Source organism: Eupeodes corollae, chromosome 1 (assembly GCF_945859685.1).
Source record: "Eupeodes corollae chromosome 1, idEupCoro1.1, whole genome shotgun sequence".
In the NCBI taxonomy this organism is placed as follows: Eukaryota; Metazoa; Arthropoda; class Insecta; order Diptera; family Syrphidae; genus Eupeodes; species Eupeodes corollae.
Genome location: NC_079147.1, coordinates 8,467,451 through 8,487,014, shown reverse-complemented (window position 1 = coordinate 8,487,014; position 19,564 = coordinate 8,467,451). Strand labels below are relative to the sequence as shown.

Genomic DNA, 19,564 nt, shown 5'->3' with positions numbered 1-19,564 from the left:
CTCAATTGATGAAGGCATATTGAATTTCCAATTTTTGAAACCTTACCATTCAAACAGAAATTAATGAAAGGAAAAACTATAAGTAAAAACAAAAACATTATTTTATTGAAAATAAAGAAAAATAAATAGTTACAAGGTTAAGTAAAGACCAGTTTGCCCAAATTTTGTCTTTATTTAATAAATAAAAAAGTTAGAAACTTAATATTTTTATCAGCATCAACCTAAATCTCGTTGTTAATGAAATTTTTTCACAAATTAAACGATTTGCATTCACAATCGATTTTTAAAAAATGTTCAACATTTTAACAATCACAATACGGACTACAAAGTCAATATTTTATTTAAAATTGACAATCGTCAGATGATATTCGTTTGATATTCGAAAAATGTTCATAGGTTGTTAAATTTCACTTGTCTTACAGAAATCTGAAAGAAAAGCTAAACTCTTTGGGTTAAAACGGTTTTCAAAAGATTTGTTCTTGTACGAATAGGTCGTCTAAACAATTCTATTATATCAAAAACGATATTTTTAAAACTTTAACAAATAGTTAGAATAACAATTTGGATTCAAAATCAACAATAACAATTAAGTTCAAAAAATGTTTTTCAAAAGTATGAAAATATCAAATTCAAGATTTTCTTAAAACTTCACATAGAGACAAAAAAAGACTCATAACTAATTATAACTTCCAGAAACTAAGTAGAGTCTACATTGATTAAAATTGTATCAAGAAGACAAATATTTGTACTTTGCAAAATCATCATAAAATGTATAGGTAAGAGATATTTTGAGTATAAATAGTTTTTGGTTGTTTTTAGCATTTTTAACGATAATTTATTTTGACTCTGAACGACCTTATAATATGTCAATAGTATTGCGCATGAAGAATGTTAAACGCTTTACCCTACTCTTGTTATTAATGCCATTTTAGTATTCAAAAAGACCAAATAACACCGCTATATCCTTTCAAATCATATCTTACATAACTCCACATTTTTTTTCCTTCAGCACATTTTGATGTTGATCTTTTGAGATATGTATAGGGCAGACAAAAAAAAACGAAAATTATAAACACATATCTTTCTTAAAACGATGGACTAAGATTCTAAAGACCTTGAACAATTTATCAACATATCTGAAACACCCAATCATACATTTTTTATTTTAAAGCAAGTGACTAATTTGTATTTAGCAATGAAAAGTTATTTGTATCTTGTTCAAATTAAATATCCATATTTTTCTTATCATTCTACTTTGCCTGCGTTTCGACTTCTTTTTCCAAAGATATAAAAATATGAATACCAAATACAAAACACAAATGTAATAGTTTGAAGTTCTTTAATCTCACATTCAATGAGGAGGTAGGTAGGCATGCCTATATGTATATATTTATGGATAAATCTCAGACTGATTGAACAGGTATTCGTACAAACTTTTTGTTTACAATTCACCTAGAACCTTACAAAATTCTTCTAAGAAATAATAATAAAAAAAACTGATAGGAAAATACTGCTTTTATTTCAATAAGCCTCACACACAACAACAAATGTTGAAGTACATGTACGTATTTTAAGGCTTAGGAAGGGTTTTTGTGTGTAACAGAGTTGCCGCCCATTCAAATTTAAAACAAAATTTTTCGTAAGCCGGCATTTTTTTATATCTTCTGTAGTTTTTACTTAAAAGTGATTAAAGGTTAGTTAACTTCTTTGTCGAATAAATAAAATTGGCACTGTTTTTCTTTAAATTATGCCAAATTTCACTTTGGTAAAAATTTAGTTAATGGATTTCAGCATAAGTCATTAAAAACCTAACATTTTAAACCTGAAGAACTGTCATTCTTCTACGTCAATGTGCATTTTAGTATCAAGTTTTGTCATACATCTTTAATTCTGTTTAAATTAAATTTGACAGTTTTTAATAAAAAAAACAAATGTGACTGCCGGATGAAATTATGCTGTCATACATCAATCTTTTTTTTGCTGAAAATACTATTTTCACAGAAATCGTAATTTAAAAAAATATCCATTTGGCAACTCTAAACAAGACTTATTTGACGGATTAAAACTTGAATAGGATAAAACTACCATTGGCCATCAACCCTTGTTGTTCCTGATTTGCCGATTGTATTTTTTCAATTGTAATCCCCTCTGACTTACGATTTCTATACTCTCTCAAATGCCTACACACACTGAAAATATAATGTTAACTGTACCTACCTACCCGGGTAACCCTAGAGAATGCGGGAAAACCAGGACCATAGAAATTACGATTTTTGTTAAACTAAAGTCAGAGTGTGGATGTGGATTGTTGACGTGGACCATGGTGGTGGTTTGGTTTCGTTTTCGGTTTCAGTGTTCGTTTCATTTTTTTTTTGTTTTGAAATTCAAATCTGTGACTGTGAGTCGCGCAACGTAAAGTCAGTTAGCCGGCCTCGACATCGACAGTCAGTTCAATCGTGACCTAAGCAACGGAAGGGTGCGTGAATTTCGTCTTAGCTGCCTCTGATTTTATATTTTTGTTGAAAAACACATTTTGTTGTGTATTTCCCATTGTGCTTGTGATTGCATTATGTACTTTTGATAAAATGCAGCTGCATTTTTAAATGCAACCCTATCTAGTTATATAAATGAACACATAACTTCACTATGCGTGTAAAATCGAAACCTATCAAAAGTCACAGAGTGTTTCTATCGAAAATTCGTTTAACCATGGAGCGAACCTTCAAAGATTCATCAACTAATTCGTACTCGAAGTTATCTCCAAGATTACGGCGTTCGCGTTCGGTACGTGCATCATTTCGCTTATTAAAAGACAAAATTAATGAAAACCTAGTCCAGCAATCGCCTTTTAAATTCGGTAAAATTCCATCAGATTCAAATCATCCCCACGACGACGAAGTGGAATGCAATGATTTTAATGAAAATGTCATCCGCGTCGAAACACGGAAGACAAGTGAACGCTTTTTCGAACGCAATCACACGCATTGTGGCAATAATAACAATATCATCGTCACTCACTATAAACCGGATATTGAGAAATTAATGTCAATTATTCCGGATTCGGTGCCAAGAAAAGCTTGCCAATTGCTACAAATTCCAACGGACATTCAACGATATTGTGGAAATCAGGAGGAGGGAATAAATGTCTTGGGGGATATTAACCAGAGATTGTCAGGGATTAGTTATCCTACTAACGGTGGCGTTGTTGGTAGCAGACAGAACATGGACTACTATGATGGGTCGACCGGGACGACGACGACGACGATACCTATGAAAACAGCTACAATACGTCGAAGAAGTTCGGTTAATCGCAGCAGTAAGGATTTTCAATTTATTATTTCATTTGTTTTTGTTTCATTTAATTTCATCCAGAGATCAAGTTAATTGCTTAGAGCTGATCAAACTGTCAGACTTAATTCAGTTATTTTGACAGGTTCAATGAAAACTAATGGAGTATATTTACTTATATATTAAATTTATATTTACTGTGTCTGTGTACATAGGTTTTATTCCTCATAATCTATGTTTATGTTAAGGTAGGAACATATTGACTTTATTGCTGAAGACAATAACTCTACAATCATTAGATAAAAAACTGACTCTTTCATTTATATTTTCCTTTGGTTATTGTTTTCTTTCCACTTCAACTGTTTGAAAAATTGACTTTATCTGACTCAGCGGAAGCCATTGCCACAGTTTGAGATAAACCCTTTCCCTTTTCAATATCATTTTCTGAAAATGTGTCATACCCAACTTATCCCAAGTTTAATAGATAGAGAAGGGATCTATTTATATACCTTACAGTAGGGCTTATGTATGTTGTTATCATTAAAAAAATACAAAATTAAAAGTGAAATTTTAACAAGAAATATTTTATGGTGAAGAAAAAGCCATGAAGAGTTTTTGTTTTTAAGTCCAGAGCAATGAACTGAGAGCTGTCAAAAAATGATTTTGGTCTTTTTTTTAAGCTCAAACTTAAACATATCAGAATGAGTTTTTGGTTTCAATGAGAGCAAAGTTCGAAGCGCCCTCTATGAGCTCTGATTAAAATGACCGAGCTACTAAAGTAATAAGCTAAAGGTGGTTGATTTCAAGTTTGTTGGTTGTGGTGTAAAAAAGACAGAAGGAAAATTCTAAAACTTTTGACGGTTTAGTTCTCCAGAGGTCTTTTCATTTTCTTAATATTGTCAATTATTGTAACAAATCGTTAACTATTGTCGTTCTAAACGTTGAGACTTTTACGATTTGTAACAATATGACGTCATTACATCATCGTTCCCAAAGTCATTGTCGAAGTGTCGAATAGTAACGATGTTTAACAATTCCCAACTCAATCGGGAACTGTGTTGAAAGCGTTGAACTGTCAAAGTAAATGATTTGTTTACAAACAAGGAGTTGTCTTTTTAAAAATAATGGAACTCCGAATTTTCATTACACAATTGGCCAATGTTTTTCGTTGACAGCTCTCTTTGCATTTCATCGTTTGTTTAAAAATTATTTGAATTTATATGTTTTAAAAAACGTACATTGTTTATTAAATTTCTCCAGCAATTTGAATGCTGCTTCAACATTTCAGGCGTTATGCAATTTGAGATTTAAAGTTATAAAAACATTTTTTTGATTTTGGTAGTTTGACAGGTCAACAATTTCCTTATGATTCTTACAAATGTCAACAATTCGATAGAATAAACCTTGAATATTTTTTTTGACATAAAAATAGTTAACAAGTGTTCAAAAAAGAAGAGATCATAGGATCAAACCCTGTCGGGAAGTTGTCGGGAAATATGCATTAAGGATCTGTTTCGCAATCTAAAACTAAAGTTCTGAATAGTTACGCGGCATTTAACTCAAATTAAACTTCAATTTTCTCGTTAGCGAATAGTGCATTTATGTACATGCACCCATCTCATAAATTAATTTATTGGATATAAATACTTCTAATTTATTCCAATTTTTCAGTGCTTTAAATGTTTTCAGAACAATGAGTGTTGCAAAAAACCTGCGAAAGCGTTCATTAATTTTAAATTATCTTTTTGTGGAAGAAATAACTTATATTAAGTACAAAACATAGCTCACAGTTCCTTTCTTCAAACAAAAATTTGCCCTGAACTTAAATTCGTCTAAAAAGTCATTTTAGTTTGTTCTCATTTGAAATACGTGACTTCTTTCATAAAAAAAACACTCATTTTGATTAAAAATGAAAATTATGAACTCCGTTGCTCTCCATGAAAGCACTTTTAATACCTACTGTAAACTCAGTTATTTGAGTTAACACATTAACTTCTAGTTAGACCTGTCAAGTTATTGTGAAACATGTGAATTTTATCTGCCCAGGTAATATTTAAAGTTTTAATTATTATTTGTTTGACAGCGTTTCTGGCGATTATTTTGATTTTTTTTAACATCATTATATCTCCTTCGCATTTAGGACGAGAGTTAAAAAGAGACTGCAAACATATTTTAAATGATTAAGAAATTGGCATGATAACGAAATGTCAAAAGAGTTAATTTTGACTCTGCTTCAAATCTTCTTAAACGTCAAATGGAATAAACATAACTTGTTTTCCAACAATTCACAGGACTTTTTTTATTTATGAAGAATCATTAAAAATATTTTGAAAATTTATATTTGTTCTAAGAATTAATGAATTATATAAAATTAAAAATAAGAGAATTTAAAGGGGTTCGGTTTTATTCAAGTTTGGTGGCCAATAACGCTACTCTAATCAGGGACGGACTGGGCCACCGGGAGTACTAACTTTATTAGACCAGAGAGTACGCCCCTCATTGTTCTTAATGGACTTATGGATCAATTGGCTCTTATTTTATTAAAATAATAATTATTAAAAGAATTATTAACATTTGAATGGTTGGACCAAGTTTATGCCGAAAATAATCCCTCTGTTGCATTTGATCTATTTGTGGAAACTTTAAAAAGGCATATCGATTTAAGTACTTTCCAAAAAAAGCCTTAGGGTAAAAAGAAACAACTTAGACGTTTTATGAACAACTATCTTCTGAATAAGATCAAGAATTTAAAATGTAAAAACATCCAAACAATAGCAAACTTAAAAAATACTATGAAACTTTGTGCAAAACGGTAAATAAAGAAATTGATGATACTCGTAATAACTACTATGTTGAGAGGTTTTCTAGATCTAAAGGTAATATTCGTGAAGAGTGGAGAGTGGTTGAGCTACAGAGTCAGATTCGTTGATCATTTCTAATAAATTAAATGAGTATTTTATTGAAATTTCAGAAAAATTAAAACCTATTATTGAACCTTCTTTTAATTGCGATTGTACTATTTCTTCAAATTTGTTTTCGGATAATAAACAACCAAATAGCGTTGTTTTTGATAGAATAACACCAAGAGAAATTTTCAAAGTTATTATGTCTCTAAAAAATAAAAATTTGTGTACTAGTGATGGTGTATCAAGTATTTTGTTGAAAAATATTGCTTGGTATGTTGTTGACATTCTAACCTTCGTTTTTAACAAAAGTGTTGAAATTGGTTGTTTTCCTGACCATCTTAAATGTGCAGAAGTCATACCACTTTTCAAAAAAGGAAATAGAAAAGTTATTTATTATAGGCCTATGTCGCTCCTTTCAACCTTATCAACAATTTTTGAGAAGTTACTTAAGATTCAAATAGTTTCCTTCTTAGAAAAGTTTAATTTCTTTTGTAACAATTAGTTTGGTTTTAGAGTTTGTCAACAGAAGATGCTATCTTAAGGGTATGTAGTCATCTTTATGGATGTTTAAATAGCAATAAATCAACAATGGGTCTATTTATTCATATGACTAAGGCCGCGGCCACGCAGTAAGCGGCTGAGCGGAAAAAAAAATATAAAACATATGAAATCACATAGAAGCGGCCACGCAATGAGCGAGCGGCGAAACAAAATTCTGAGCGGCTAAGCGGCGCCGCTCAGCAACCAAACCTGTTTTCTGGAGCAATAGCAATAGCAATTCTTTGTTTTATTAATCTAGGACGCACTTTTTCAAGCAGCAAATCAAAAGATTCGATAGACATACGTAGATATTGCCAGAATCTATCTGGAAATTTTCGTAGATTTAAAAATAAATGATTAAATTCTTCAAACTCCGATCTTAATTGATTAATCGGATGAACACCAAATCGTCTTCTTTTTTGTAAACGTTTAAGTAATTTGTACAAAAACAAACGATTTTCCGCCAGTAAAATACGGCGAACTGTTCTTGACAACGGCATTTTAACTACTAATCGCTCAAAAGCAGTCGCTCAGTGCCTGGCCATACGTCGCAAGAGTTGCCGCTCAGCCGCTCAGCCGCTTAGTGCATGGCCATACGTCGCTTAGAGTTGCCGCTCAGCCGCTTGCCGCTCAGCCGCTTAGCCGCTCAGCCGCTTACTGCGTGGCCGAGGCCTAAGGCTTTTGATTCGTTGAACCACGATCTTTTGCTAACTAAACTTTATAATGCAGGCTTTCGCGGTAGTTTTTTCAATCTGCTGAATTCTTCATGAAGTTTGAATACAGCAAAACGATGTTTATAAACTAAATTTGATACTCTGGGCTTCTTTTTGTCGGGTTATTTGAAAAGTAATTTGTACTCCCGCATCATGCTTTACACTATTGACGAGCCAGCCTAAGGCAAATTTTCTTGTGACTTAATTACAATTGTACCGTTTGAGTGGCTCAAATTTGTTTGTAAAAACCCAGCAAAAATGGTGGTAATTTCTGGTTTATTTTTTAGCCTTAACTTAAGCAAACTGCACATTAAGAATGACAGGGTAAAAAATCACGATTTCGATGCCGGAAATTTACATTGTCTTCGGGAGAAATAATCGTATTTGGTGAACCTTTCCTAAAAATGTCAATTTAGGTACCATGTGTATGATATGTAGTACGATACTGTTCAAACAAACCACATTCTGCTGGTAGCCAATTCCGGTTCAATGAAATTGATTATCATGAGAATTCCATTTTATAAAACAATTGAATTATTGAACGTTTTAACTCTCCGGATAAGACCGAAATAATAAGAATCACCAATTTAAATTTTAAACCGTTTCGAGGAATGATTATATTATGGGGCCCTTTTTCTAAAAATCACATGAAGTCCCTTGACATATAATCCGCCTTTGGCTCCGATATTGAAATTAAAATTGCTTGGTTGAAAGATCAATCCCCCTCTATTAAGATACTACTGTCTACAGCTCTGCCAGTCTGCTAGTAAATAACGAAATATGAATGAAAAACTAACAAAAACTGAAACTTTGAGTCATAATTTTCTTAAAATTTTTACACGCTACACCTTAAGTTTAAATACTTATGACTTTTTCTTGTGATAGAAAATTCGAATTAGTTTTAAAATATCTTTGAGTAGAGATAACGAGTATTTTTTAAACGTGTGTTTTTAATGCTGAAAATGCTTTTTTTCGGAGTTCGTCTTTTTGTCAGATGTCAGTTTGTTTACAATTTCATAATGAATTGACTAACTCCTGAACAAAGTTTATAATTCTTGCAAATGCATTACCAAAATATAGGTTCGCTTCACACGACGCGATGAAACAATCAATTTATTGAAGACAACTTTTGGCGAGCGCATTATTCCGAGTCTTGGGCCTTTCGAGTTGCCTCCAAAGTCGTGAGATGTAACACCGCTTGATTTTGTTTATGAGGTTATGAGAAATCGTCAGATAAGCCCAAAACAATAGACCCCTTAAAATAGAATATTCGACCCGTTAAAGATGACATAGGGCTCCAATTGGGCCTCTCTGCTGGAGTTTATTCGATCCAGCTATGGCGACGTCCACTCTCTTAGTTCTTCGCCATAACATTCTTTGGTATGCGTTTTATTTCTTCTTGAAAACCGTACATAAATGATTTCTTAATGGAAATCTCTTAAGGTATCAAAAGCATTATTTTCTTCATATCTTCCGACTTTTTATGTAAAGTTCAATCTTAAACTTGGAGACTGAACTGGCTTCCAAGCTATGAGACACAATTTAATCTTCAAACTTCCAGAGAAAATATAAATGAAAATTGCAAATAGAAATTCAATAATACAAACCAAAATCGCTCAGAGCTCTACAAACTACTTTATATTTCTTACGTATAATACCTACCTACGCTCTAGCTTCTTATACAAATCGTTTATGGTTTTTTTTTGATAATTTCCCACAGATATTTCAAAATATGATGTTTCATTTTATGATGCAACTATTCAAATAAGGGATGCATAAGAAGATTCTATTTATTTTATTACATAGTTCACAGAATTTATTCGGATTCAAATACGTATCTAGGAATCATGAGGCTGGAGGGATACAATTTGTCCCACTCTAGAAGAATCAAAATTGTTGTGTGATTTGTGCAGTCAAATATCATTTTTGAATATCCAACATATATGAGATTATAATCAAGATTATTTGAATATTTATTGTAGCATTTAGAAATACACAAGAAACAAAGGTACAGAAGTTAAATAAATAGGTACAGTAGGTAAGGAATTTAAACAAAATCCAATAATTTCCAGACTGGGGGTTAATTTCATGAGATAGCTTTACATAGCCCACAGCAACCGATCGAAATACCCTCAGACTTATCTCGAATATTCTAAACACCCACTCGAATAATATTATGGCTTTTTTCCAAGAAAATTATGAGTGTAAAATGTTGTTATTTTCGTTTTGAAAAGGCTTTTCTAGAGAAACCTAATGCCGCACAAGCAATTTTTGACCTTTTCTCATCTCACCAAAAAATGAACAAAACAAATAAAAAATAAACTTGAGGTGGCTTGGATGGCGGTCGGTAGTGTGGTCAATTATTATTATAATAAAACCCGCATTTATGTTATAAGGCTTGAAATGTTGTGTCTTTTTATGTCCATGACAAAAATCCAACACGTTAATGGTCTGGCTATAGACCAAAGTCGCACGTTGACGTTATTGTTTGAGGCTCAAGAAAATATAATAATTAGGAATGTTATTGTGGTTAATTACCCGACGACGACGCTGTATACACTTTTTGATGTTACTCACCCATATCACCCACAAACCCCTTTCCCACTACCCCACCATATCGACCGCCTATATACAAAAGCACTTTTCTTTTGTTGAAGTAGTTAAGTGTAATGATTTGGATTTATGTACTTTTTTTATGTTCTTGTTCGATATGCATGAAATAATTTTCCAACAATGTTTTGTCATTATTTTCTATACCGACTTTGACATGGGCTTTATATATTTGAAATAGAGACATTTAAGCGAAAAGGTATCTAATTTTTGTAACTCGTAGATACATAGGTACATATTCCTAAAAGCAAAATTGGTATATGAAAAAGTTTTAACGCATGTTTGTATATTTATGTCTCTAATAGATAAAACTGATTTTAAGAAGCAAAACAAAAACACATTAATTATTTTGTAGTTATATTAAGCTACCACAATTGTATGCATGCTATTCGAAATGGGAAGGGTTTGGAATGAATTTGAATTCTTGGCAGGTTTAGATGAAATAATGACCTCTATTGGAATTATTAACTTCCCATAGGAAGTTATTGTAATGGGTCCGATTTGTCAAATTAAAAATGTTGACATTTATCGGCGTTTCAAGATCCCTAGAGTCGAAATAAAAGGTTTTTAGAAACATGTATGTGCGTGCGACGTTTTTTTCGTTGTCCATAGCTCAAAAACCAGAAGAAGTATCGATTTCAAATAATTTTTTTTATACAGATAATAAAGATGAAAGATGCAGAAAAGGCCATAGATGTTTAAAAAAAAGTGAAAATTTTGGTAAACCTTAAGTATCTTACCAACCAAAAACGATTGAGACTTAAATTAAAATTTATAACAAGTATATTTTTTGAAAAAAATCCAATTAACGATTTTTATTAATCAAAAAATTGAAAACAAAATTTGTCACCTCTAAAATTTTACGAATACAAAATGATTTTATCTCCGAAAAAAATTTGTGCAACGAAAACTAAAGTTTTTGACATCTGGTAAAATCGGATTGACAGTTTTTTTTTCATAAAAAATCAAAATCTAAAAAAAATTACTCAAAGTTGGTAAAAATTGAGTTTCGACTCGAATATCTTTTCAAAAATTTGAGATTATGGCTTCTAACTTAATTTAACCTATACAAAATTTTGTTTTCAACATTCTAAAAATGTTTGAGAAAAATCGAGTTGACAGTTTTTTTTACAAAAAAATAAAGCTTAGCTTTGAGACTTCATATTAAAAATACTTAAAACTCGAGCATTTCTACGCATCTAATCATATCTGTAGAACTCAGTTTAAAATCATTTTAGAGTTCAAGGAATTTAGATCTCAGTTGAATGGTACTAAGTTCCTACGATTTTTTTATAATTCTGACATTTTACGAAAAAATATTTAAAAAATCTGATAATTTTTGTTGCAGCAGACATTTACATTGTTTAGGATTTAGTTTTAATATTCTCCCTTTTTCGAAATAAAAATTGCGTTTTTTTGTGTTTTATTGGATTTCGTTGAAGATTTGTGTTGTTTAGAATTATTTTTTTTGATAAATGTACTCATGTCCTACGTTTCTTCGTGTTGCACTAAATATCTCACTCGAAAGAAATTGCGTTTAAGTCTTGCAATCTCTAAAACATCATGGGCCATATTCATAGAAGTTTGCTAAACTCTTGCTAACTTGTTACTAAGCAAGTCCAAAGTTTAGGAAACCTATGTTTAGGGCTAAATCTGTGGTCTAACTATAAACATAACAAATGCTGTTGTCTGTAAATTGAAAAACTCAAAAAGTAAATCATAACAAATAAATGTAACGTAAACTTGCTGTCCAGAAAAATGTTGATTGATACCACAAATAAAGAATATAAAGATATCTTAGAGGAGTTTGAGTGTCGTGATCTGCAAAATATTTTCTAATCTAATATATTTTCAGGCTGGGTTTCTAGCTAACCTCTCTACAGTTGATCAAATTTTTACTCTGACTAATGTCGCTAAACGTATTTTGGATAAGAAAACTAATCTCTATCCTTTTTTGTAGATTTTAAAGCTGCCTTTGATACTATAAACAGAAAACTATTACTTTTCAAACTAGCAGGTGTTGGATTATCAACAAAATTTTTAAGAATATATGAGAAACTTCTTTCAAATACAACAGCGATAGTTTCTAATGGTAGAACCGCTTTGCAGCAATTTAAGACAGAAGAAGGTGTCCCGCAAGGTTGCATTTTGAGTCCTTTGCTCTTTCATTTTGTATTAACGACATTGGAGACAGTGTTCCAGAGAGGTGCATATTATGGTGATATGCTTTTATATGCATTCTTACTTTAAAGTTGCATCCGGTAACTCTACAATTGCAAATCAACAAACTTAACCAGTATTGTAACTCTTGGGATCTTCAAATAAACACTTCAAAGTCGAAGATTATGGTTTTCAGATCCCATAATCGCAATGTCAGAAATTACCGTTCTTGGAACCTTAATGGTTAAAAACTAGTGGTAGTTAAAAAATGTTAATACTTAGGTTTTACAATAACACAACATTTAAACATCGGATCTCATATAAAAGATAAAACATTAGTTGCGAAATCAGCCATTAACTGCATTTGGTCAAGTTGTTTTAATATCGAATGTATCGAACCGATGTTGAAATTCAAAGTATTTGATGCAACAATTAAAAGTTCAATCTGTTAGCCTAATGAAGTGTAAGGTTACGAAGTATGTGAAGACTTTGAAGTTATTCAAAGATGAAATACCTTCAAAAGTGTGTTTAAGGTCCCTTTAAACACACCTAACTGTGCAATCTATGTCCAATCTGGACTACCTCCAATTTTCTTAAAATAACTTTGTCAAAGTTTTAAAGAGATGTGACAATAATCTTCAAAGAAAAGTACTCATGATTGGACTTCAGCATTGTTACACGCTGTTCAAAGATTGCCAAGAATTGGCTGCTAAATATTATACGACAGTGAATTTAGGCTTGAATAACTTTGGTTCTTTCGAGTTTGATAACTTTCATTCCAATAACCAGTTTTTTGTAATTGACATTTTTTCCATTTCAATTACAAGTAATTTTTCTTTCATTACTTTCGTTCGAAGTCAACACTAAAAATTAACTCCAAACGTATTTTAAAAACAATAAGGGTATTAAATTAAAGCGGTTCATTTAGAGTCAAAAAAGTCTCAAAACTAATAAAAACTAACTAAAATTATTTACATTGTATCTAAGAAGATAAAGATTTGTATTTCGTTAAATCATTTATTGTTGATTTTCAATTCAGCCGTAAAAAACTCGTTTTTGGCTGTCCTAAGCATTTTTAAAGGGCGATATTTTAAAAAAATTGATGAAACCCAACAATGACTTCAGGAATAATTTTTTTCTTTCACAATTGATACAAAAAATAAGATTTCGTATTATAATGTCGTAAGTTGCATAAACTTCAAATAGTTTTTCTTAATAAGACTAAAGAACGCAAAATGTTAACTGATTTAGAAAATATTAAAACCATCTGAGTAAATCACTGTTTAAAAAGATTATTTAGCAAATTTCAAAAAAATTAAGCATTTTACTATCTCTTAATATTTTATTAATTTTAAATTTACTTTTATTAGTTTGCGTAATCCTAATGACATTTGTCATTTTCCTCGTAAAAAGATGGTTTTGTATTGTATGAATATTTATACTCAACAAAGACACAAAGTTCGACATATTTGTACAGAAGATGACGAAGTTTAAGGTCCCAAATAAATGCGTTTAAGAAGTTAGACAGTAAATTCATCAAAATTAGGAGCGACACATACAATATTTACATTCTATCTATTTGAACATGGTACTTTTTTAAATCCTGTGTATTTCTCTGATCCACTTCTCCCTTTCATAGCTTTAATTTTTTTTGTAGTTAGTTATTATTTAATTATATGCTAAATTAAACAATCAAATTAATGAATACAAATTAAGGTTTGCATCCATAGTTTTATTTATTACTGTCAATTTTTAGGAGTGTTAAAATGTGCAGAATTTTTACCACAGATTGATTTCAATCGAAAATTCCGAACTTTTTATTATAGTTAATGAAAAACCTAATTAAATCTTATTTTTGTTATAAAATTAACAAAAATCCATTGTTAAAAAAGAAATAAAAATCCAATCCATAAAAGTCTAAACCGCATTCACCAACAATAAGCTATGTTTTTATGTGTGTACAATTGTTTCTAGCATCGCAATTAATTTACATGACTTAAAATAGCGTTCTTTCATGCAAGTCCAAAAGAAATAGAAAAAAAAGAAACAAACTTTTATTAGACGTAATTAAAAGTTTATAATGGAATTTTCCTTTTGTTTTATTATCTTTTGACATGCATTTTAAGTTATGGTAACTTTAAGTAAGAATGTATATTTTTATCTAGCTTAATACAAAATTCAAAGAGTGTATCCTTAATGGACTTTAACAAGGTAAAGGATTGTAATTTAGATTTTTATATGTGTTATGGTTAGTTTTGTATTCCATTCTTTTTATTACGTAGTAAATGAACTTAAATTTAAGGATTTTGATGTAAGAAGGTGAATTAGAAATGTGTACTCATTTTTGAAATTCAAGGAATTTTACTTTTAATCCAGACGCAAGGTCGTAATTTTATTAAGTGTTTAAGCATAATCGACCTTTTTATTCAGATGGAAAAGCTGTAATGTTGGCATTTATCTGGTGTTCGTTAAATGTCTTCTTTTCAACTTTCTTCATTTGGACACAATAAGTTAAAATTGAAGATATATACTCAAAAGAACTTCAGTTTACATCAGGTGTCCCCCAAGGCAGCCACTTGGGTCCGCTGGGTTCCTAAGGCCAATTCGTTAGTAGGTTTTATGAAATAAAATGGAACAGATTTTAGGGATGCTTTCGTGTTATTATCCTTGTTTACATCTACTACCAGATAAATTTTGGAATACGCGGATATTATTTGGAGTCCTATTTATAAAGTTCATATTGACCGGATTAAGAGAATTCAAAGACGATTTACGAAATATGTATTTAAAAAAATAGGAACTTAAGTCCTAGTTATGAAGGCTAGAGCCCATTACTTGGAACAAAGTCTTTGGAACCAAAAAGACTTACTATGCTACTGTATCAAATTTCCGTCGCTTCTTGAAATAATACCAATTTATGTTCCCGCTAAATCTATGAGAGCTAGAGCCTTGTTATTCCAAAGAACTAACTCTATAAATTATAGCAACGATAAAACTTTGTCAAGATTTTTTTTAATTTCAATATGCGTATATCTAGCTGAAATATTGCTTGTAGATTAAATAAAAAAATAGTATCTGAAAATAATAATTGATTTAAACAAGAACTGTTTTTTGATACATTATATTAGACATGTACAAATTTCAGAATTAATTTTTAAGTAATACTCGAGCTGTTCTAGGAAAAAGTAGAAAAAACTACCGGAACCATACGAAAAATGTTTGGTAATCGACTATTCTTTCTTTTTTTATGAAAGAACTATAAAAACCCGGCCAGATATTAGTTTATCTTCTTTACACCAAATTTCTTAATCTGTTCTAAGAGTCACAATACTAATTCAATAATTTTTTGAAAACAATATCAAAATTTTCTGCAGCAAAGTTTTTGGCAAATGTAATCTAATTTGAGTTATTCTTTTCCCATATAAAGCATTATAGCTCCCTCACTTCAATTTGATAAACCTATGAAGTGCAATTTTTAAGTCGTTTAATGCATGAAGCAAAAACGATTTCAATAATAAATAAAACGAAAAGGCCCAAAATCTCAACCTTGTGGTACCTGAAAATAAATTTTTAAATATAGTACCCGTGACATGATGGTTAGTGCGTTGGACTGTCATGCCAGAGGTCTTGGATTCGATCTCTTCCTGTGCCACCTAAAGATATATATTCACGGGTACTGCCTCTTGCGAGGAATTGACAAATTCTCCAAGAGTAATTCTTGTCATGAAAAAGTGCTTTCTCAAATTAGCCGTTCGGATTAGGCACATAAACTATAGGTACCCTCCAACCCAATTACTCGCAATGGAATGGTTGAGAGTTGTAAGTCACTAGGCACTGGTTCTCTACGGACTGTTGCGCCACCTTATTTATTTTTATTTAGTATTTGACGCTATATCGATACAATTTCTGAATTATTTTCTGTTTCACTATATAATAAAATTGATCATGATGCGGTCATGAATTCTCATAGTTCTATACACTTTTCTGTTATATGAATATCATGGATTAAAATGAAATTACGACAATTATCTGCACGCGATAATTATCATCAGTACAGTAAAAAAAATGATGTCTTCTCCAATTTATCATTTCAAACAATAGTACACAAATTTAAATTAATATTAATAAGCGTTGCCAACTGTGTGAAAAATGGTTGAAACTTTTTGAAAAATGTTTGAATGGCAAGTTATTTTTCAATAGATATAGATATTTAAAATAGAAGATTTAATATTTAAAAAATGTGTATGATTTTAAGAAAAACTCAATGGCGTTATCCTAATTGCCAAATGTAATAAAAGATGACAGCTTCAAAAGCAAAAGCTGTCCCAATATCGGGCTGTTTAAAATAAAATTTCTTATTGAAATACATTATGTGTTCACAACATTGATCGACAATATTACGTTTATTTTCTGTCCCACAAACAAAACAATACATTTTTAAGGTATTAAAATGTCGTAAACTCCAATCTCGCTTTAAATTATTTTATCACGCCAAGTTTTTAAAATATGCTCTTTAATAGTGCTGAAAACACACACAAACGTGGGTTATTTTAGGGCTAAGTTAAAACTCAAATTATCTCTCAATAATAATTTTTATAATGATTTTGCAAAATACATATCTTTTTTATTTCATTTACGTTACTTTGTTTAGATCTTGTAAATTCTCACTTGTTATGAGCCTTTACTTGACTCTATATGGAGTTTTAAGCAAACCTTGAATTTATAACTCTCATAGTTAAAAAAAAAATAACCACATGTTTTAACTATTTGCTCAAGTTTTCAACAATATTATTATATTTTTATTACATATTTCAAAAACTTAATGTAATAGAATTCTTTAGAAAACAGATTCGTTAAAAAATCGAAATATACTTTCAAACCGTTTTGATTTTTTCTATTAAATGCCATTTATCATGAATAATTTAGCCTTACTTTCAGATTTTTGTAAAGTCAAAATCTAACAACTTATAAAGATTTTTCGAATACCATGAACAATAATGTAAATACTTCAACTCAATATTGAAGAATTGAAGGGATTGCACATTTGGAAAACCATCATCGTTTTTATTGAAAAAAAGCTAATTTCCACATTCAGACGTGTTTTTCATATTTTAAAAGTAATATTTCAAAAACCTAACATACATTAATTTAAAAATTGGATTTGGATTAAGGCCATTTAACCCCATTGGAAAAGAGCGATTTTATTCCCGATAAGCAAACCTTGTCGACCAATGTAATTGCTCCTTTTTTATCTAGCATGTAGAGCGACAAGCCATTGATCTTTAAAAATAGTTTCTTCTAAAGTTACAAAGTTATTGTGGTGACAAAGTTCTTAATTTTCAGTCTTTCATAAGAACACGAATTCGGAAAAGTTACAGCAATTTCTGAATATAGTCTCAATTAGTTTCAATCGAACAAAGAACAGCAAACTGAGCCTTATCATAGGTCCTTTAGAATATGTGCTAAGTTTCATTTCAATTCGATGCTTCAAGAATCGTCCCACATGACAAAAAGTCACACCTTGAACTTCCACTTGGCCTACAAAGTGTTTGAAGAATCAAAGTTTTAAGAATAATTACAAGAAAAAATGTCGAATTCAAAGAATTTAAGATTAAGCCAGGTCAATTGAAATCCAATAAAGTATAAAGTTTTCTGTTTTTTGGACTTGAGTTGAACATAAAATGATATTTTTGGTGGAAAAAAAAGGTGAATAGGATTTAAATTGGAATAGAAATTGAATTAGAAGTTGATAAATGATGAAACTATAAAAAAAAATACTTGGATTTGACTTCAGCAGAACTAACACAAAATATTTCCTAAGCATACAATTTCTAGAAAACTCTCATTTGCAAAAATTAGGACATATAAATGTTAGTGCGGAATATACATATGTACTTTTATTTTAGGATTGGGTTGAAGGGTTTGGAAGTTTGTAGTTCTGCAGAAAAATGGAGAGTTTTTTTCGAACACACATTTCACACTTCAACAACTCGTAGACTCAAACATTTTGTTACGCATTTGAATTTATTTTTTAAATTTTCATTTCTGTCTTTATGTTTATTTTTTGTTTTGTATTTTAATTGTTCATAAAAATAATTTCAGGTGGAATAATGCTGAAAGTAGTAAGCCCCTTCAAATTGGCAAATGTCTTCGTTCGCCAGTTGTTCTCCTTCGTCAAAAATCATTTGGAACCCTTGCTGATATCCGTCAAATCTGTCATGCACATACTACAACAACCTCCTCGAAAGTATGTTATCCTGGTAAGGCTAACGAGTTTATAAGATGTACATAAATCTTTACGAAATATGTACATATATAACTTCTTCTCCCGTATCATCATCAACATCATCATTATTACCATCATCATCATCATTGGGGACGATAAAGTCTTTATTAAACAAAAATTTATACTCATATTAACCGAAAACTCATCGGGTGTCTTATGTTTATAAACATACATACATACATATATATTGTAAAATACGCATGGTTTAAAGCTAACAAAATGTATGCTGGTTAAGGGTTCGTTTTACTACAAGCTTCTTAGCAAAGAATACGTGTGTTTTAAGGACGAACTTTCTATTATTTTAATCTTACTCATTTCATGGCGAAAAGGAAACAATTTCTTCCACTTCTAAATTGTACTTAGTCGTTAGTGAAAGGGATGATTTCACCCTTAAATTGTTCACATTATACCTTAATTAATACGGTGATTAAATGTTCAACCTTTTTGAGTCGGAAAGGAACAACAGGAACAAGCTTAAAGTAGATACTCATCACAGATCCATCCGTGCAAGATGATAAAGCTAAACCTGAAGCTGATGCTCTTCATCCTAAATTGTTGTTGAAATGATTTCAAATCTTCGCCGTTTGTCGTTTTCATTAATTTGTATTTTATTTCATTAAACTTCATCATTGACTCACTGAGAACTTCTTCATTTCAAAATGAACTAATAGCAATTTATTTGGTCAAGATGTTACAACCTATTATAGCATACCTAACTACTGGTATAAGTTCAAAACCATACATCTGGGAAATCTAAGGTATATTTTCAAGTACGAGTACCTATTTGTAAAATTATACACTTGGCATGTCATGACTTTATTTATTACTTCGTAAATCTCTTACTCCGTTTTAATTACCAAAAGCGAAAAGGGCATCATTCACTGCTTATAGTCTGGGACGCTGTGTTGGAAATTATTATTAGTGCTTTTGTCTGTTTAAAAGATTCTAAAACAATTCAAATATAAAACGGATGTATAAAATTCTCATAAAAATACTCTTAAGAGCTTTTTGAGCCATTATTTGCTAGCCCGGTGACTTGCCTATGAATGTTAGAAGTCCTA

The 19,564-nt window shown here is 30.7% G+C and overlaps 1 protein-coding gene across 8 annotated transcripts in view; it reads left to right on the top strand.

Annotated features, from left to right (window-relative positions):
* LOC129938513 (ankyrin repeat and fibronectin type-III domain-containing protein 1) overlaps window positions 1-19,564 on the top strand; it is a 187,319-nt gene that overhangs the window by 121,037 nt on the left and 46,718 nt on the right. Inside the window, exon 2 of one of the 8 annotated variants that reach the window (XM_056046131.1) lies at window positions 18,320-18,477. The exons of 5 other annotated variants lie outside the window; for them this stretch is intronic. In XM_056046131.1, the coding sequence (XP_055902106.1) occupies window positions 18,320-18,477 (158 nt within the window). Of the gene's footprint in view, window positions 1-2,390; window positions 3,317-18,319; window positions 18,478-19,564 lie in introns of those variants that run through there. 2 more of the 8 variants (XM_056046133.1, XM_056046126.1) reach the window with 2 other exon arrangements.